This window comes from Pongo pygmaeus, chromosome 1, assembly GCF_028885625.2.
Source record: "Pongo pygmaeus isolate AG05252 chromosome 1, NHGRI_mPonPyg2-v2.0_pri, whole genome shotgun sequence".
Lineage (NCBI taxonomy): Eukaryota > Metazoa > Chordata > Mammalia > Primates > Hominidae > Pongo > Pongo pygmaeus.
Genome location: NC_072373.2, coordinates 80,382,733 through 80,402,354, shown reverse-complemented (window position 1 = coordinate 80,402,354; position 19,622 = coordinate 80,382,733). Strand labels below are relative to the sequence as shown.

The window sequence follows — 19,622 nt, the reverse complement described above, 5'->3', positions numbered from 1 at the left end:
CTGGGTAAGAGTCTCTCCATTTTCCAAAGTGAGTTTATTTCTTGATTCCAGTTCTTAAGGAGTCTCAGCATTGTGTCTTTTTCATGTATCTTACAAGAAGACAGCATGTGCTTCTAACACCTGATACATTTATCTACCAGCACTTGGTAAACAGAAAAGAACCACATTTTTGTTGTAGGAGAAATTTGGTGCCTATTTCCTACCAGGCACCAATAGGTGGGACCAATAAGTGGGATTAAAGATACAGTAGAAAGTATTTAAAACTTTCCAGGGGGCAATAGTCTGAAAATAAGTAAATTGGTGCTATAGAATGGAAGTTACAGGCTTTTTTCTTTTTTCCCCAAGATCTGCTCCTTGAGCCACTAGAGACTTTTCTGTCTGTTACTGTTTCTTCATTCCTCATCTGCAGAGCCAACCTGAGAAGTGCAGACCAAAGCCAGGGAAGGCTCTGCAAAGATGTACAAATGGAAGTCACCTTAATAACCACTGACTGCTGCTTATAATACATTTCACTCAAAAGAGGGGTTAAACAATGGAACAGAATACAGAGGCCAGAAATAATGCTGAACACTGACAACCATCTGATCTTTGACAAAATCCACAAAAACAAGCAATGGAGAAAGGACTCCCTATTCCATAATGGTGCTGGGACAACTCTCTAGCTATATGCAGAAGGTTGAACCTGGGCCCCTTCCTTACATTATATACAAAAAATAACTCAAGATGGAGTAAAGACTTAAATCTAAAACCAAACACTATAAAAACCCTGGAAGATAACCTGGGAAATACCATTCTGGACATAGGACCTGGCAAAGACTTCATGATAAGACACCAAAAGCAATAGCAACAAAAACCAAATTGACTAATGAAACTAATGAAACTCTTTAGTTGTGCAACAGATAGTTTATCTGTACAACAAAATAAACTACCAACAGAGTAAACAACTACAGAATGGAAAAAAATTTTTGCAAACTATGCATCTGACAAAGGTCTAATATCCAGAATCTATAAGGAATTTAAACAAATTTACAAGCAAAAAACGACTTCATTAAAAAGTGGGCAAAGGATATGAATAGATGCTTTTCAAAATAAGACATTCACATATCCAACAACCCTATGAAAAAATGTTTAACATCACTAATCATTAGAGGAATGCAAATCAAAACCATAATGAGATACCATCTAATACCAGTAGGAATGACTACTATTAAAAAGTCAGACAATAACAGATGCTGGTGAAGGTTGTGGAGAAAAGGGAATGCTTATGCACCACTGGTGGGAATGTAAACTAGTTCAGCCATTGTGGAAGAGAGTGTGGTGATTCCTCAAAGAATGTAAAACAGAGCTGCCTTTCAATCCAGCAATCCCATTATTGGATATATACCCAAAGAATAGAAATTGTTTTACCATAAAGGCGCATGCATGCATATGTTCATTACAGCACTACTTACGATAGCAAAGAGATGGAATCAATCTAAATGCCCATCAGTGGTAGACTGGCTAAAAAAAAAATGTGCTACATATACATCACAGAATAGTATGCAGCCATAAAAATGAACGAGATCATCATGTCCTTTGCAGCAAGATGGATGTAGCTGGAGGTCATTATCCTAAACAAATTAATGCAGGAACAGAAAGCCAAATACCACATGTTCTCATTTATAAGTGACAGCTAAATATTGAGTAAACATGGACACAAAGAAGGGAACAATAGACATGGACCTACTTGAGAATAGAGGGTGGGAGGAGGGTGAGGATCAAAAAGTACCCATAGGACACTGTGCTTATTACCTGGGTGATGAAATAATTTGCACACCAAACCCCTGTGACACACAATTTACCTATATAGAAAACCTGTGCATGTACCCCTGAACCTAAAAGTTAATGGTGGGGGGAGGTGGGGTTAATCTGCTTTGTGGTATAAATCTGAGCATTCATATTACAATAAAATATTTACCTCATTAGAGTACTTAACATTTATTAAGCAAAGAGCCGAGTACCTTACACACATGATGTTTAATCTCACAATGATCTTTAATCTCATAACAACCGTCCATTGTATGTACATATGTGGAAATTGAGCCTTGGAGAGATTAAATACATGGGGCATGCCATTTGACTAGAAACTGGAAGCATCAGGATTTAAACTCAGTTCTGAATGGTTTTGTAGGCTTTGCTTTTTCCACATTATAGCATGGCCTACCATGAAGAACAGGTCCTTTCTGGTGTTTGTCTTGTTTGGTTTAAGTGAAGCAAATATTAACTATTCAAGATCTGCTGTTAAATTTTTACTCAAAAATTTGAGTATAGTATGGATCTTCTGAAGCCAAATAACTCTTATTCAATGCTTAGTTGAGAAATTTTATGGAGTAGTTCTCAATTTTTATGTAGTTCCACTGCAAAGGTAAGTCTTATGGAAAGATTCACTGTAATTTTTTTCCTCATTTGGACATCAGCTTTTTCTTTTCCTCAGACCCACTGAAAGATAATTTTTAAAATAAAAACGTTGTTTTTGTATCAAGTGGGGACATTTTTCCCAAATGAAAACAGTGTACTCATTTTATATGATAAAATCAATAAGTTATTATTTTAAAATTTTTGATATAAAAATCATTAAAAATAAATTTTCAGATATTACTTGAAATTCTACCATCCAGAGATAATAGTGCTTAAAGATTTGATATATAGACACACACACATATATACATATATATCATCCTAAATTTCTTTGTATAAATGTATATAAAGTTTTAATAAAAACTAGGAGATTAATATCCTTTGAATGAAAATAAATACAATGTGTATGCTTTAACATCATGCCTTTACTTTATAACATTTATCACAGCAGTCATGAGATAATGATTTACATGATCATTGTTAGTAAGCTAATAGCTAAGTGCATGAACTCTGGAGCTAGCCTCCCTGGATTTTAATCCCAGATCTGTCATTGACTAGCTGTGCAATACTAGGTAAATTGCTCTTGTTCCTTAGTTTCTTCATCTGTAAAATAGAGATAAAAATAATATCCACCTCATAGGATTAGTGTGAACATTAAATGAGCGTATGTATGTAGGCCACTTAACAATAATGCCTTCACATACTGAACACAAATATACTAGCTGTTGTCTTATTGGGCTCATGTTTTTCCTACAACTAAGCAGCATGCATGCAAGGACCATGTTGGTTTTGTTCCACATTGCATCCTCAACCTGGTATACAGTGTGCGTTCAATAGTTGTTGACTATTATTACTAGTGGCATTTAACAAATATCTGTTAAATGAATGAAGAAATACCCATTTACTGCAAGTATGTTTAATATTGATGGCACAATGGGGAAAACTCAAACTTTGGAGTCAAACAGGTTTTAAAACCTTATTCCCTCATCCTCAATTATTGACTTTTTTTTTGGCAGGTGTGGGTGTGGGACAACTTATTGAATTTTTCTGAATTTCCAGTTTCACGTCTATAAGATAGAGATAGTGATTCATTCTTGCAATGTATGAATTTGAGATAATTGTGTAAGTTTATCAATAAATAGTAGCTATTTTTGTATAAGTATTACATATAATATCCAGGCCACTGCTTTGCATAACCCAAAAGGGGCACCATTCATGCAGAATACAACATAAATGGTGTCCCTGGAGCAATGCAGTATACGAACCCTGAGGGGACCTACAGTATACTTTATAGTTCAAAGATTACAAATTATCCCTTTATCGGAGTCTCTCAAGGTTGGATGTATTTGAGGTCCATAAGAGCAATTTAGGGTTAACAGTAGCTGCAGAAACCATCTGCAGTGATATTCTCATTTTAAATCCATGGGAAATAAGACAGCTATAAACTTGGGACCTGGGTTTAAGCATTTTAAATGCCAAGTTCACTATTTTCTAAAACACAACAAATACCCAGTGAGAGAGAGAGAAGGGAAGTAAATGCCTCTGAATAAACAAGTTAATGTCAGTAGTTGTACTATATGCATATTGATGAACAATAGAGGAACCAATGTCCAATCAGATGAGCAGGATATTTGGCAATAACAAGTTGCCCTTGAGGAAAAATGAGTTTCTTGGCAAGTTCTTTATCAGCATTACAAAGCTAAAAGCTACATTTATCATCACTTATACTAGCATACTCTGTTGTGCAAATGCTCTCTGTGTTTGCATCTGCTATTGTTGATGCCTGGTGCATGAATCAGGACTCCAGCCCACAAGTTTTCCCAGAACTTTCTTATGGCCATCATCTTTAAGTGTCTGGTGAACAGTCATAGTTTGGTACACAAAAGGGCCAACCTGGGGGATGGCTAGGGCTTGACTCAGTCATTACATTTCAATAGAGCAGGAAGGGGAAATGGTGGCCTGTAACCTCGGGGAATTTTGCCAGATGGTCCACCCCACTCTCTCTCTCCTGCTCTGAGGAAGTGGCACAGCCTAGAACAGCACCACATGTGAGAGAAATGCAAACCCTAACCAGAGAAGCAGACTCTTTGCCAGTGGTAATAGTTCAGGACCACCACCAGCTTTTATAAAATTTTTAATAACACTCAAGTATTGGCAGAAAGAAATAATCTTGGGTTAACTATAACTAGAATATTGACTCTTCCTCTGTGGAAGAATCAGCCAATCACATTTGTTTACATCAGTTCCCCTGAAGAAGAAAAATACACTGATGTTGCAGCAAGACAAATTTAAGCTAGATGTAAATAACTTCCTTTAGCCTGTAATGCTAGGCTAATTACATATTGGAACTATTTTTTCAGGGAAGAATTGTGTAGGGTTTCAGGGAAGAATTCTGAAGAAAATATAGAGCTGAAATGATCTTGCAGCTCACTGCAAGGTTTAGATCCACACTGATTATCACTGTAATGAAGGCTGATGGAATAAGTAAAAATGTTTTGTATTAGTATGTTTTTACACTTATTTGCAAGGCATAAATAGGTTAGGTTTTGATCTTAATTTAATTCTAACATGTATTGTGCACAAGCTGTGAGCAGTTTTCAGGAGTTAGGTATCTGGCCATGACTGATTTTTCAGGAGTTAATCATCTGGTAGAAGGGTCATACACAATAGTAAGATCTATGTGACAGGTTGTGATCATTACTATAATCACAGAGAGAGCTGTAGAATATTAGGCTGGCAGGGTGGCTCATGCCTGTAATCCCAGCACTTTGGGAGGCCAAGGCAGGAGGATCACGAGGTCAGGAGATGGAGACCATCCTGGCTAACACGGTGAAACCCCGTCTCTACTAAAAATACAAAAAAATAGCCAGGCGTGGTGGTGGGCGCCTGTAGTCCCAGCTACTTGGGAGGCTGAGGCAGGAGAATGGCGTGAACCCGGGAGGCGGAGCTTGCAGTGAGCGGAGATCGCGCCACTGCACTCCAGCCTGGGCCACAGAGGCAGACTCAGTCTCAAAAAAAAAAAAAAAAAAAAAAGTCGTGTTAGATCCAGAGGGGTAGCAACTGGGGCTGAACTGTCAGTCAACTCAGTCAACTCTGCTCCCCCACAGGAGATGCCAGTGATGCATTTTCATGGCCAACATTGTCAGTCAGCATCATTGAATTACTCCTGCTTATAGAGACACAGCTGCAAACGATTCCCCATTAAATATGATGTTTCTTGCAATGTTTGGATGGTACGCCTTTTTAGTAAGGGAAATCCCCCCTTCTGGCTTGCTGAAAGTTTTTTCTTTCCATTTTAAAAATCATGAATTCCTTTTTGCAATATTGAGGTGGTTATATGGTTTCTCTTCTCTAATCTGTTAATATGGTGATTTAATGGTTAGAAATTTTCTAATGTAAATTCCACTCTTATATTGCAGAAATAAACCTAAACTGAGCATGAGGCTATATTTTTTATTTGCTTCTATATTTGGTTGCTATACAGTATTATGTTTAAGATTTGTTCACACATATTTGTGAATGAGATTGGACTATTTTTCTTTCTTGCCAATTTTTATCTGGTTTTTAAATTAAGGATATTTTAGACTTATGAAATATTTGGCAAATAATCCTTGGCAAGTAATTTTTTGGGGAATTTGTTTTGGCTATTTTGAGTATTACCCAATATATTTTAATTAAGTTATTCTTAATGTTTTCTTAATTTAAAAAATTACCTGCTATATCTTTAGAGATATTCTTTATGTACTCCAGATTTTGTCTATTTATACCATTTTTCTTTTTTCCTCGATGAGTCTCATAGATGTTCATCTATTTTTTTAACTTCTTTGATCTTCTCTTATTCCTTGTTTCTATTAACTTCTGTTCTGAAGTTTATTGTTTTTTTTCTACTTCCTTATGGTTTATTCTTTCAATTTTTCTCTAACTTCTTAAGTTGGTGTTTAATTTTTAGCTTGCTTTGCTTTTCTAGTATAAGCATTAAAACTACAAATTTTCCTTGTTATTCTTTTGCTGCACCCCAAATTGTTGATATTTCTATTGTCTAATTTCTATTCAATTAGAATACTTTAAAGTTTCTTTTTGGTTTTTAAAAACTAACTTTTTAAATTGACAAATAAAAATTGTGTATATTTATTGTGCACAGCATATGGCTTTGAAATATGTGTACCTTGTGGAATGGCTAAATTTAGCTTACTAACATATGCATTATCTCACATACTTATCATTTTTTGTGGTGAGAGCTATGTGACTTTTTAACTTATGAGTTATTTAAATATTTTTAAATTATTAAGCATATTGGGATTTTAAGTAATTTACCTTTTTATTATTAACTTATAACAAGTAGAACAGATATTAACCTGTATGATTCTGCATCATTGAAATTTATTGACATTTGCTTCATAGTCTGTTATATGGTCTACTTTTGTTCATGTTACATCTGTAGTAGAATTGGCTAATAGCTGAGTAAAGTACACATATGTCTATGAAATCAAGTGTAATCCAGAGAGAAAGAGAAATTTATTGAATATATTGTTCTAGGTGCTATTATATGTTGTCATGTTTAATCCTCACCACAATTGCATGAGGCAGCCATAATTAATTCCACTTTACACATGAGGAGCCTGAGGGTTAAAAAAAAAAACCTAGCTCTACTATTCGTAAAGAATGAAGCAAAGATACGAATGAAGGCCCACATATCCTATAACTAGGTATTTAAGCATTCTAATTCAAGCTTTAAAACTGCTAAATAAAATGTGCTCCAATTTCTATATTGACAGACATACTTTCATAATGAGCTGGGGTTCGAATTTAGAAATCTTTGATGCTTCAGAGTCCCACACTGAAATGTGGAGGCACATGGTGAGTTGGTCCCCAGCCTTCAGTCCACCCACCTTCTCTTTACTAAATCACCTTTCACATACGTGTATGAACACCCCAGCCTCCAAGTCCAAACCCTAAACAAAATGGGACACCCTTGGCATACACGGAGACACAGCCCATCCTCAGGAAAACCTGGAAAAGTCCATACAAGTTCTGGAAGCAAGCTTGGGATGGTTTCAGTAGTGTGGTCTGTAAGGGAGGCCTCAGAAGACATGTTTTCTTAATTGCATGAACTTCTCCCACTGTAGCAAGGGTGCTGGAGGAGGGTCAGAGTGAGGACTTCTAAAGCATGGGGTCCTGAGTAGGGGCCACTCTTGCCCAAGTCTAAGAAGGGTACTAGAATAGCACACTACTACTAGGTACCAGAACCCAGATACAAGCACAGGTCTTCTGAAATTAATAATAATAATAACTATTACCATTATTATACCAGTAGCTATCATTTATTTAGTGCTTACTGTTTGCTAGTCACTGTTCTAAATTCTTTACATGTATTATACAACTGCCATATAACTGCCATATGAGGGATGTACCCTCATTGTCACCGTTTTACCAATGAGAAAACTGGCATAAAACGTTTAAGTAACTTGTCCAAGTTACGGAGCTTAGTGAAGCCACAATGTTGCTCAATTTGCTCTCAAACTTCAAAGGGATGGGAAGGACACTTAAGTCATAGAGTCTTTAAGAATTAGAGCTAGAAGGAATCTTAGATGTTATCTAGTCAGCCTCCTCCCATTACAGTCCAAGAGAAGATGGCCCTGAGTTACTTGTAGGTATTTTTGCATGTGAATTGCAGGTGAATATACATTCTACTGAAGATAAAAGATATTTAAAGATATCGCTGGGTATAGGAACAAACAGTGGTTTTAAATCTCTAGGCTTTAACTTTTCTCAGAACAAGGAATCCTTTTTGGTTTTAATCTATATGCACATCTGTATTTTTCTCAATTATTGGGTAGTAAAATATAACTTTTCTTCTGTAATATTTTTTGACTTTAATGAGTGTTCCTCATAATAGAAAAGTTAGAAAACCATTGCTATGGGTATATACTTTCTAAAGGGATAGTAATTTCTCTAGAATATTCATATACTGCTCCAGAAGTAATTAGCACAATTGTGCAAGTCTGTGCATCATCAACTATACATTCTGCCTGTTTACTCCAAATCCACATGAAACTGATTATGCAGTCAAAGGCGAGCCCAGTGGAGAGGCATTTTTGGAGACTTCCTGGTACATTGAGACAGGGTTGGCCAGTCTGCGTTAGGGTCTTTGTCAAAACTGCATTTCTGAAACTAAACTCAGATTGCTTTCTTTTAAGGGGTCAGAACTGATCCAAATTCACATTTTTAAAAGCCTTAGATGTGGGGCTTTTCCTATTCCCAGTCTCCGCTATTGGTCTTTGTGAATCCACAGGCAATTTGGCCACATCCTTGACTCTCTCCTATATTAAGAATTAAAGAGCTAAGTTCATGCAGAGGAAATATAACAAAGGAGGGACTTTCCTACAAGATCTTTGAAAAATGGAACATTTGCATAAGTCATATTTAGCCAGAACTGTTGTTTTATGTTTTCCTTTCTGAATACTTTGTTACACCTCCTCCCAGCCAGCCCCCCTCTCCCTGACCCCAACTAGTCAGAGACCAAAGCCTTCACAATGGTTTACACTTGAACCTTCCTGGCCCCACCCTCATCATCACGCCTGAATAATTACATTACTGACTGGTCTCCCCTGCTTCCGTTTATCTCCACTCCTAAACCCTCTGACACCTTAATCTTCCCAGAATACCGTTGTGATCCTGTTCCACTCTTGCTCAAGTTTTCCCAGAAACTAGAGTACAAACTTTTTAAGCTTTACTCTAGAGTTGAAAGCCACTCTATCTCTGTTTCATCCCCAGGTCTCTGCCAAGGCAGTATAACCTGTCCGACATCTCTAACTTCAATACCGTTGTCTTAGATACTAGACTCTCCTCCTGGTTTCTAATTAAACCCGATCTAGGATCTAATTTTGTCTCTGAATTCTGTTGCCCTTTGCCAAGTGATCTGTTCCTCCTCTGAGCCGCAGCATCTCTGAGCTTGCACACTTGGCATGGCCAAAGCACACACAGCCTTAGCTTGCCGTTCAGGGTGTTTACCTTCCCTCCCCTTCCAGATGCTGGATCCCCAGGGACAGGAACTCTGCCCGTATGTGTCCGTAGCCCCCGGTAATATTTCTGGCAGTCGTACATTTTCAGCAAATGTTTAATTGGTTAATTGAAGACAACTGTCCCATGCCTTAAGCCTCTCTTTCTGCTAAACATGCCTGTGTCCTTTGTCATTGAACAACTATTTTGATCTATTTTCTTCCTGACATAGGAGTCAGTTCTGAGGATGCTGAAATCAAGAGACATAGCCTATTCTCTCAAAATTGCTTTCAAGAGTGATTTTGTTGTGAATTGAGAAATGGCTGCATACTTTTGGACTACCCACTTCAGCAAGAGTGTTTGAAACTAAATCTATTCTAAGTAATTTTTTATTCCCTTTTCTCTATGGCATTAGACACACAGCTCTTTTAAACTACCTTTCGTTATCTATTAAACAGACATTCAGTAACTCTATAGACACTGTCTAGCTATATGAACTTAGACAAACTAATATCTCTGAGCTTCAATTTCTTAAAATTTAAAATGAGGACAATACCATCTATGGCCAGGGATTAAATGCTATGAGGAATGTAAACCAGATGTCAGGTACCATCTCTCTAAAATCCAGATAAAATGAATTAAAAATACTGGCCGCAAACCCTCTCTAAGAGTTCTCAAAATTCTCAGAAAGCTTAATTTTCATGCTCACCATAGCACTGATTTTCTTCTAAATATTTTGTTTCTACCAAAATACTTTGTCCCAATTTTGCCTTATATGGCTATTTCTTCATATCCACTTTCCCAAACTAAAGAAGCAGCCCTTTCACCTTAAACTCCTCCTTCAAAGCAACCTAAATACAGGTCTGGGTTTGTATGCCTAATGGGATGTTACAGAGGTTAGTGTGATGCAGGGGAGTCATGCTGTTTAAATCCATACTAGTCCCCAGAGGCCAGGCTGCCCCCACCACCCCTACCCCTCCCGCCACAGAGTTCTTCAGCTTCTCACATTTCTAATTCTTCTCTCTCTACTTTCATTACCTTCTCTTTTTTTTTCTTCTCATGTGCTCACGGGAGCAAAGAAAATTAACTCCTCTAAGTTTTCTTACACAGAGTGTCTTAATTACATATTACTATTGTTTTAGTTCCTGCCAACACTACATCTGTAGGGTCACACCTGCTATATTAGAGGCTTATCAAAAAAAGGTAGCTTTCTCCTAAAAAGGGATTTGGATGCCCACTAAGATAACTGGATGCCAAGATAAGTTTAACCTAACAAACTTTATTATTATTATTATTATTATTATTGTTAGAGATAGGTATTTATTCTGTCACCCAGACTGCATTGCAGGGGTGCAATCATAGCTCACTGCAGCCTCGAAGTCCTGAGTTCATGCAATCCTCCTGCTTCAGCTCCCTGAGTAGCTAGGACTACAGGCATATGCTACTCTGCCCAGCTAATTTTAAAAAAATAATTAAGGATGGGTCTTGTTGTATTGCCCAGGCTGGTCTCAAACTTCTGGTTTCAAGCAATCCTCCTGCCTTTTACCTCTTTAATTGTTGGAGTTACAGGCATGAGCCACAGCACTCAACCAAGATTTAAAAACTTTTAAAAGAAACCACATTACTTACTGTTATCATCATTATGGTTACTACCAGTATTAAAACAATTGGTATTGAAAACACCACTACCAGATCAAGCTTCAAACCAAGATGTCAAGTAAATATTATTGTCAAGCCTCTGAGCCCAAGCCTGCACGTATACACCCAGATGGCCTGAAGCAAGTGAAGAATCACAAAAGAAGTGAAAATGGCCGGTTCCTGCCTTAACTGATGACATTCCACCATTGTGATTTGTTCCTGCCCCACCTTGACTGAGCGATTAACCTTGTGAAATTCCTTCCCCTGGCTCAGAAGCTCCCCCACTGAGCACCTTGTGACCCCCGCCCCTGCCCACAAGTGAAAAACCCCCTTTGACTGTAATTTTCCACTACCCACCCAAATCCTATAAAACAGCCTCACCCCTATCTCCCTTCACTGACTCTCTTTTCAGACTCAGCCCACCTGCACCTAGGTGATTAAAAAGCTTTATTGCTCACACAAAGCCTGTTTTGTGGTCTCTTCACACAGACCATGTGACATTTGGTGCTGTAACTCAGATCGGTGAACCTCCCTTGGGAGATCAATCCCCTGTCCTCCTGCTCTTTGATCCATGAGAAAGATCCACCTATGACCTCTGGTCCTCAGACCAACCAGCCCAAGGAACATCTCACCAATTTTAAATTGGGTAAGCGGCCTCTTTTTACTCTCTTCTCCAACCTCTCTCACTATCCCTCAACATCTTTCTCCTTTCAATCTTGGCACCACCCTTCAATCTCTCCCTTCCCTTAATTTCAGTTCCTTTCCTTTTCTGGTAGAGACAGAGGAAACGTGTTTTATCTGTGAACCCAAAACTCCAGCACCAGTCATGGACTCGGGAAGACAGTCTTCCCTTGATGTTTAATCACTGCAGGGACGCCTGCCTGATTATTCACCCGTGTTTCAGAGGTGTCTGATCACTGCGGGGACGCCTGCCTGGATCCTTCACCTTAGTGGCAAGTACCACTTTGCCTGGGTGGCAAGCACCACCTCTCCTGGGGGGCAAGTACCCCACCACCCCTTCTCTCTGTGTCTCCACCTTCTCTTCTCTGGGCTTGCCTCCTTCACTATGGGCCACCTTCCACCCTCCATTCCTCGCTTTTCTCCCTTAGCGTGTGTTCTCAAGAACTTAAAACCTCTTCAACTCACATCTGACCTAAAACCTAAATGCCTTATTTTCTTCTGCAATACCGCTTGACCCCCAATACAAACTCAACAATGGTTCCAAATAGCCTGAAAATGGCACTTTCAATTTCTCCATCCCACAAGATCTAAATAATTCTTGTCGTAAAATGGGCAAATGATCTGAGGTGCCTGACATCCAGGCATTCTTTTACATGTCGGTCCCTCCCTAGTCTCTGCTCCCAATGCAACTCATCCCAAATCCTCCTTCTTTCCCTCCTGTCTGTCCTGTCAGTCCCAACCCCAAGTGTCGCTGAGTCTTTCCAATCTTCCTTTTCTACTGACCCATCTGACCTCTCCCCTCCTTCCCAGACTGCTGCTCCTCAGGTCGCTCCCCGCCAGGCTGAATCAGGCTCCAATTCTTCCTCGGCATCCACTCCTCCACCCTATAATCCTTCTATCACCTCCCTTCCTCACACCTGGTCCAGCTTACAGTTTCATTCCATGACTAGCCCTCCCCCACCTGCCCAACAATTTCCTCTTAAAGAGGTGGCTGGAGCTAAAGGCATAGTCAAGGTTAATGCTCCTTTTTCTTTATCCAACCTCTCCCAACTCAGTTAGTGTTTAGGCTTTTTTTCATCAAATATGAAAACCTAGCCCAGTCCATGGCTCATTTGGCAGCAACCCTTAGACATTTTACAGCGTTGGACCCAGAGGGGCCAGAAGGCCATCTTATTCTCAATATGCATTTTATTACCCAATCTGCTCCCAACATTAGAAAAAGCTCCAAAAATTAGACTCTGGCCCTCAAACCCCACAAAAGGACTTAATTAACCTTGCCTTCAAGGTGTACAATAATAGAATAGAGGCAGCCAAGTAGCAACATATTTCTGAGTTGCAATTCCTTGCCTCCACTGCGAGAGAAACCCCAGCCACATCTCCAGCACACAAGAACTTCAAAATGCCTAAGCCACAGTGGTCAAGCATTCCTACAGGACCTTCTCCATCAGGATCTTGCTTCAAGTGCCAGAAATCTAGCCACTGGGCCTAGGAATGCCCTCAGCCTGGGATTCCTCCTAAGCCATGTTCCATCTGTGTGGGACCCCACTGGAAATTGGACTGTCCAACTTACCCAGCAGCCGCTCCCAGAGTCCCTGGAACTCTGGCCCAAGGCTCTGTGACTGACTCCTTCCCAGATCTTCTTGGCTTAGTGGCTGAAGACTGATGCTGCCTGATCGCCTCGGAAGCCTCCTGGACCATCACAGATGCTTTTGGTAACTCTTACAGTGGAGGGTAAGTCCATCCCCTTCTTAATCAGTGCAGAGGCTACCCACTCCACATTACCTTCTCTTCAAGGGCTTGTTTCCCTTGTCCCCATAACTGTTGTGGGTATTGACGGCCAGGCTTCTAAAGCCCTTAAAACTCCCCAACTCTGGTGCCAATTTAAACAATATTCTTTTATACACTTCTTTTTAGTTATCCCCACCTGCCCAGTTCCCTTATTAGGCTGAGATATTTTAACCAAATTATTTGCCTCCCTGTCTATTCCTGGACTACAGCCATATCTCATTGCTGCCCTTCTTCCCAACCCAAAGCCTCCTTTGCCTCTTCCTCTCATATCCCCCTACCTTAACCCACAGGTATGGGACACCTCTACTCCCTCCCTGGCAACAAATCACACCCCCATTACTATCCCATTAAAACCTAATCACCCGTACCTGGCTCACCACCAGTATCCCATCCCACAACAGGCTTTAAAGGGATTAAAGCCTGTTATTACTTGCCTGTTACAGCATGTCCTTTTAAAGCCTATAAACTCTCCTTACAATTCTCCCATTTTACCTGTCCAAAAACTGGACACGCCTTACAGGTTAGTTCAGGATCTGTGCCTTATCAATGAAATTGTCTTGCCTATCCACGCCATGGTGCCAAACCCATATACTCTTCTATCCTCAATACCTCCCTCCAAAACCCCTCCATAACCCTTATTCTGTTCTGGATCTCAAAACATGCTTTCTTTACTATTCGTTTGCACCCTTCATCCCAGCCTCTCTTCACTTTCAGTTGGACTGACCCTGACACCCATCAGCCTCAGCAACTTACCTGGGCTGTACTACTGCAAGGCATCACGGACAGCCCACATTACTTCAGTCAACCCAAATTTCTTCCTCATCCATTACCTATCTCGGCATAATTCTTCATGAAAACACACGTGCTCTCCCTGCTGATCATGTCCAGTTAATGTCCCAAACCCCAACCCCTTCTAGAAAACAACAACTCCTTTCCTTCCTAGGCATGTTTAATTACTTCCACCTTTGAATACCTAATTTTACCACCGTGACTAAACCATTATATAAACACACAAAAGGAAACCTAGCTGACCCCATAAATCCTAAATCCTTTCCCCACTTCCCTTTCCATGCCTTAAAAAACAGTCCTAGAAACTGCTCCCACACTAGCTCTCCCTAACTCATCCCAATCCTTTTCATTACACACAGCCAAAGTATAGGGCTATGCAGTCAAAATTCTTATACAAGAGCCAGGACCGCACCCTGTAGCCTTTCTGTCCAAACAACTTGACCTTACTGTTTTAGGCTGGCCTCCCACATTATTCTGGATACTACACCTGACACCCAGGACTGTATCTCTCTAATCAAACTGACATTCATGCCATTTCCCCATATTTCCTTCTTTCCTGTTCCTCACCCTGATCACACTTGGTTTATCGATGGCAGTTCTACCAGGCCTAATCACCACTCACCAACAAAGGCAGGCTATGCTATAGTATCTTCCATATCTATCACTGAGGCTAGCACTCTGCCTCCCTCCACTACCTCTCAGCAAGCCGAACTCATTGCCTTAACTGGAGCCCTCACTCTTGTGAAGCAACTACGTGTCAATATTTATACTGACTCTAAACATGCCTTCCTTATCCTGCGACACCATGCTGTTATATGCTCAGAAAGAGGTTTCCTCACTGTGCAAAGGTCCTCCATCATTAATGCCTCTTTAATAAAAACTCTTCTCAAGACTGCTTTTTTCCAAAGGAAGCTAGAGTCATTCACTGCAAGGGCCATCAGAAGGCATCAGATCCCATCACTCAGGGCAATGCTTATGCTGATAAGGTAGCTAAAAATGTAGCTACAGTTCCCACTTCTGTCCCTCACGGCCAGTTTTTCTCCTTCTCATTGGTCACGCTCACCTACTCTCCCACTGAAATTTCCATCTATTAGTCTCTTCCCACACAAGGCAAATGGTTCTTGGACCAAGAAAAATGTCTCCTTCCAGCCTCACAGGTCCATTCTATTCTGTTGTCATTTCACAACCTCTTCCATGTAGGTTACAAGCCACTGGCCTGTTTCTTAGAACCTCTCATTTCCTTTCCATCATGGAAATCTATCCTCAAGGAAATCACTTCTCAGTGTTCATCTGCTATTCTACTACTCCTCAGGGATTGTTCAGGCCCCCTCCCTTCCCTACACATCAAGCTTGGGAATTTGTCCCTGCCCAGGACTGGCAAATTGACTTTACTCACATGCCTCAAATCAGGACATTAAAATACCTCTTGGTCTGGGTAGACACTTTCACTGGATAGGTAGAAGCCTTTCCCACAGGGCCTGAGAAGGCCACCATGGTCATTTCTTCCCTTCTGTCAGACATAATTCCTTGGTTTGGCCTTCCCACCTCTATACAGTCTGATAATGGACCAGCCTTTACTAGTCAAAGCATGCAAGCAGTTTCTCAGGCTCTTGGCATTCAGTGAAACCTTCATACCTCTTACTGTCCTCAATCTTTAGGAAAGGTAGAATGGACTAATGGTCTTTTAAAAACACACCTCACCAAGCTCAGCCTCCAACTTAAAAAGGACTGGACAGTACTTTTACCCCTTGCCATTCTCAGAATTTGGGCCTGTCCTCGAAATGCTACAAGGTACAGCCCATTTAAGCTTCTGTATGAACGCTCCTTTTTATTAGGCCCCAGTCTCATTCCAGACACCAGCCCAACTTGAACTGTGCCCCAAAAACTTGTCATCCCTACAATCTTCTGTCTAGTCATACTCCTATTCACCATTCTCAACTACTTGTAAATGCCCTGCCCTTTTTTACAGTGCTGATTTATACTTTTCCTCCAAACCATTGTAACTGATATCTCCTGGTTTTACCTCAAACTGCCACCCTTAAGTCTCTCTTAAAGTGGATAGAAGATCTTCAGTGACAAGGTACACTCCAATACTTTCACCCTAATGAAGCCCTATTCTTTACTTTTATATTCACTCTTATTCTCATTCCCATTCTTATGCCACCCACTACCTCTCTCCAGCTATCTCCACCACACTGTCAATCTCACTCACTCTCTCCTAGCCGTTTCTAATCCTTCTTTAACAAACAATTGCTGGCTTTACAATTTCTCTTTCCTCCAAAATCGCCGAGGCCTCAATTTACTCATTGCTAAAAAAGGGGACTCTGTATATTGTTAAATGAAGAGTGTTGTTTTTACCTAAGTCAATCTGGCCTGGTATATGACAACATAAAAAAAAACTCAAGGATAGAGCCAAAAACCTTGCCAACCAAGCAAGTAATTATGCTGAACCCCCTTGGGCACTCTAATTAGATGTCCTGGGTTCTCCCAATTCTTAGTCCTTTAATACCTCTTTTTCTCCTTCTCTTATGCAGACTTTGTGTCTTCCATTTAGTTTCTCAATTCATACAAAACAGTATCCAGGCCATCACCAATCATTCTATACGACAAATGTTTTAAGGGAGGATACCACCCCTCAAATTGTCTTATGCCCAATTTCTGCCTCCAAAGAAAGAAGAAGTAAAAACTAAAAGGCAGAAATGAAATCCACAGGCAGACAGCCTGGTGCCACACCCTGGGCCTGGTAGTTAAGATCGACCCCTGACCTAATCAGTTATGTTATCTATAGATTACAGACATTGTATGGAAAAGCACTGTGAAAATCCCTGTCCTGTTCTGTTCCGTTCTAATTACCAGTACACGCAGCCCCAGTCACGTACCTGCTTGCTCCCCCTGCTTGCTCAATCAGTCACGACCCTCTCATGCAGACCCCCTTAGAGTTGTAAGCCCTTAAGAGGAACAGGAATTGTTCACTCGGGGAGCTCGGTTTTTGAGATATGAGTCTTGCCAATGCTCCCAGCCGAATAAAGCCCTTCCTTCTTTAACTTGGTGTCTGAGGGGTTTTGTCTGTGGCTTGTCCTGCTACAGTTTCTTCTAACAACCCCACAATATCACCCCTTACTGCAAAATCTTCCTTCAGCTTAATCTCTCCCACTCTAGGTTCTCACGCCACCCCTAATCCCACTCGAAGCAGCCCTGAGAAACATTGCCCATTATCTCTCCGCAACACCCCTAAAAATTTTCACTGCCCCACCACTTTACCACTATTTCATTTTATTTTTCTTATTAATATAAGAAGACAGAAATGTCAGGCCTCTGAGCCCAAGCCTGCACATATACATCCACATGGCCTGAAGCAAGTGAAGAATCACAAAAGAAGTGAAAATGGCCGGTTCCTGCCTTAACTGATGACATTCCACCATTGTGATTTGTTCCTGCCACACCTTGACTGAGTGATTAACCTTGTGAAATTCCTTCTCCTGGCTCAGAGGCTCCCCCACTGAGCACCTTGTGACCCCTGCCCCTGCCCACAAGTGAAAACCCCTTTTGACTGTAAATTTCCACTACCCACCCAAATCCTATAAAACAGCCCCACCCCATCTCCCTTTGCTGACTCTCTTTTTGGACTCAGCCCACCTGCACCCAGGTGATTGAAAAGCTTTATTGCTCACACAAAGCCTGTTTGGTGGTCTCTTCACACCGACATGCATGAGAATTATTATATAACTTTTAACTAAAACCCTTTCAGAGTCTCACAGGGAAGGCTGTATATATCTCATAAAATGTTGGGGCCCACTGGATCAGAGAAGGCCACAAAGGCCAAAGGGAAGTAAAGATCTCATTATTTCTCCTAATAATTTTCCTGTCCTTTGTCATAAATTGTGGGTAGGCTGTTATGGTGATGGCAGATTTTCTTTCCGTAAAATGTCCATAATAGGACATTTGAACAGAAGGGAAAAATCAAATTGCTGAAGTCAAAAGAGGGCAATGCAAAGAACTTTGGAGAAAGAACTGTAGAGAGAAGTCAACTGGCAGATAAGAGGAAGTTTAAGGGGAAAAATATAGATGTCTAAAGAATACATTTATTCATTTTCCACAGTGCAATTTGGACAAGAAGCCTCTTTCTCGCTTCTTTCTATTCTCATTAAATCATTAGAGCTCAAGCAATCCTTCTGCCTCAGCTTCCTGACTAGCTAGGACTACAGGTATGTGCTACCATGCCCAGCTAATTTTTTAAAAATTAGATTTTAATTTGGTGAACTATTTCTACAGGAAACTACAATCATACAGCCCAGACACATTGATCTTGGGTGAACAAATCAGAAGGAATGAATAATTCTGTGTTTCTGGGACTCTGTCAATTTCATGAACTTGGTAATTTGAGTAAAGGATGGAAGGAGTTATTTCATAAAATGTGGAGCACAATCATATGATGAAGATAATAGGATCCCCATTTCATAAATAAATCTGAAGTTCAGAGAGAGTATCAACTGGCCAGGGTCACATCACAGAGACAGAGGCAGGGTTCCCACTGATGCCTCTCACTCCCTGTCCCAGGCCCTTCCACCTCCCCCAAGTAGAAGTGCAGGGGGCAGAGCTGACCCAGTGCAGTGAAAATCTGAGGGCTGAGTTCCTATTGGAACACAAGTGAAAGACTTCCTGGCTTCTAATCTCAGGATAAGGACTCCGAGCTCCGTCTGTTCCAGCCTTAGGAAAAGAACCAGAATCTTACACCACGAAAGCATGAAAGGTAAGATTTGAGTGAGAAAAAAAAAAACAGTCCGTGTTTCAGATTCAGTTCACAAAGCAGTTTCACACTTAAGGTACCATCACAATAACCCTGTGGGGTAAGCAAGGCAAATTTCATTCTTGTTTTATGGGCATAGGAAGTAAGTCTCAGGGAGGTTAAGACCAAGGTTTTTGGAGAAATTTATATTATAAATCTTCATTTATGGGCTTACTTTTATGTAATTCCTAAGATCATATAGGAATCCTAGAGCTTGAATATAGAACTTTATTTTTAAATCTATATACATCATAATTACAAGGAGTAGTGTCCATTTGGTTTCCTTGGCCCTGAAGTGTTAGTCGAATAAACATTTTCGATCAGGGTTGCCATGTGTGTCTGTGCACGCATGCACTGTACAACTCCAGGGGATGTACCCTAAACTACATGAATGTGATTTGCACATCCAAGATTTACAGTGTACTATAGGGAGAATCTTTTGCAACAGCTCTTGCTATAATACAGAATCTGAGATGTCTTTGAGAAAGAAAAGTGTAATCATTACCGAAAAATTATTCTCATAATGTGTGCAAATTTGTATGAA

The 19,622-nt window shown here is 40.4% G+C and overlaps 1 protein-coding gene across 1 annotated transcript in view; it reads right to left on the bottom strand.

The window, feature by feature from the left end:
• The window catches only part of SELP (selectin P), a 100,396-nt gene extending 86,076 nt beyond the window's left edge, over positions 1-14,320 (bottom strand). The window contains exon 1 of the mRNA XM_054495480.1: positions 14,257-14,320. Coding sequence (XP_054351455.1) covers positions 14,257-14,280 — 24 coding nt within the window. The 5' untranslated portion in view covers positions 14,281-14,320. The remainder of the gene's footprint in view (positions 1-14,256) is intronic.
• Positions 14,321-19,622: the final 5,302 nt, after the last annotated feature.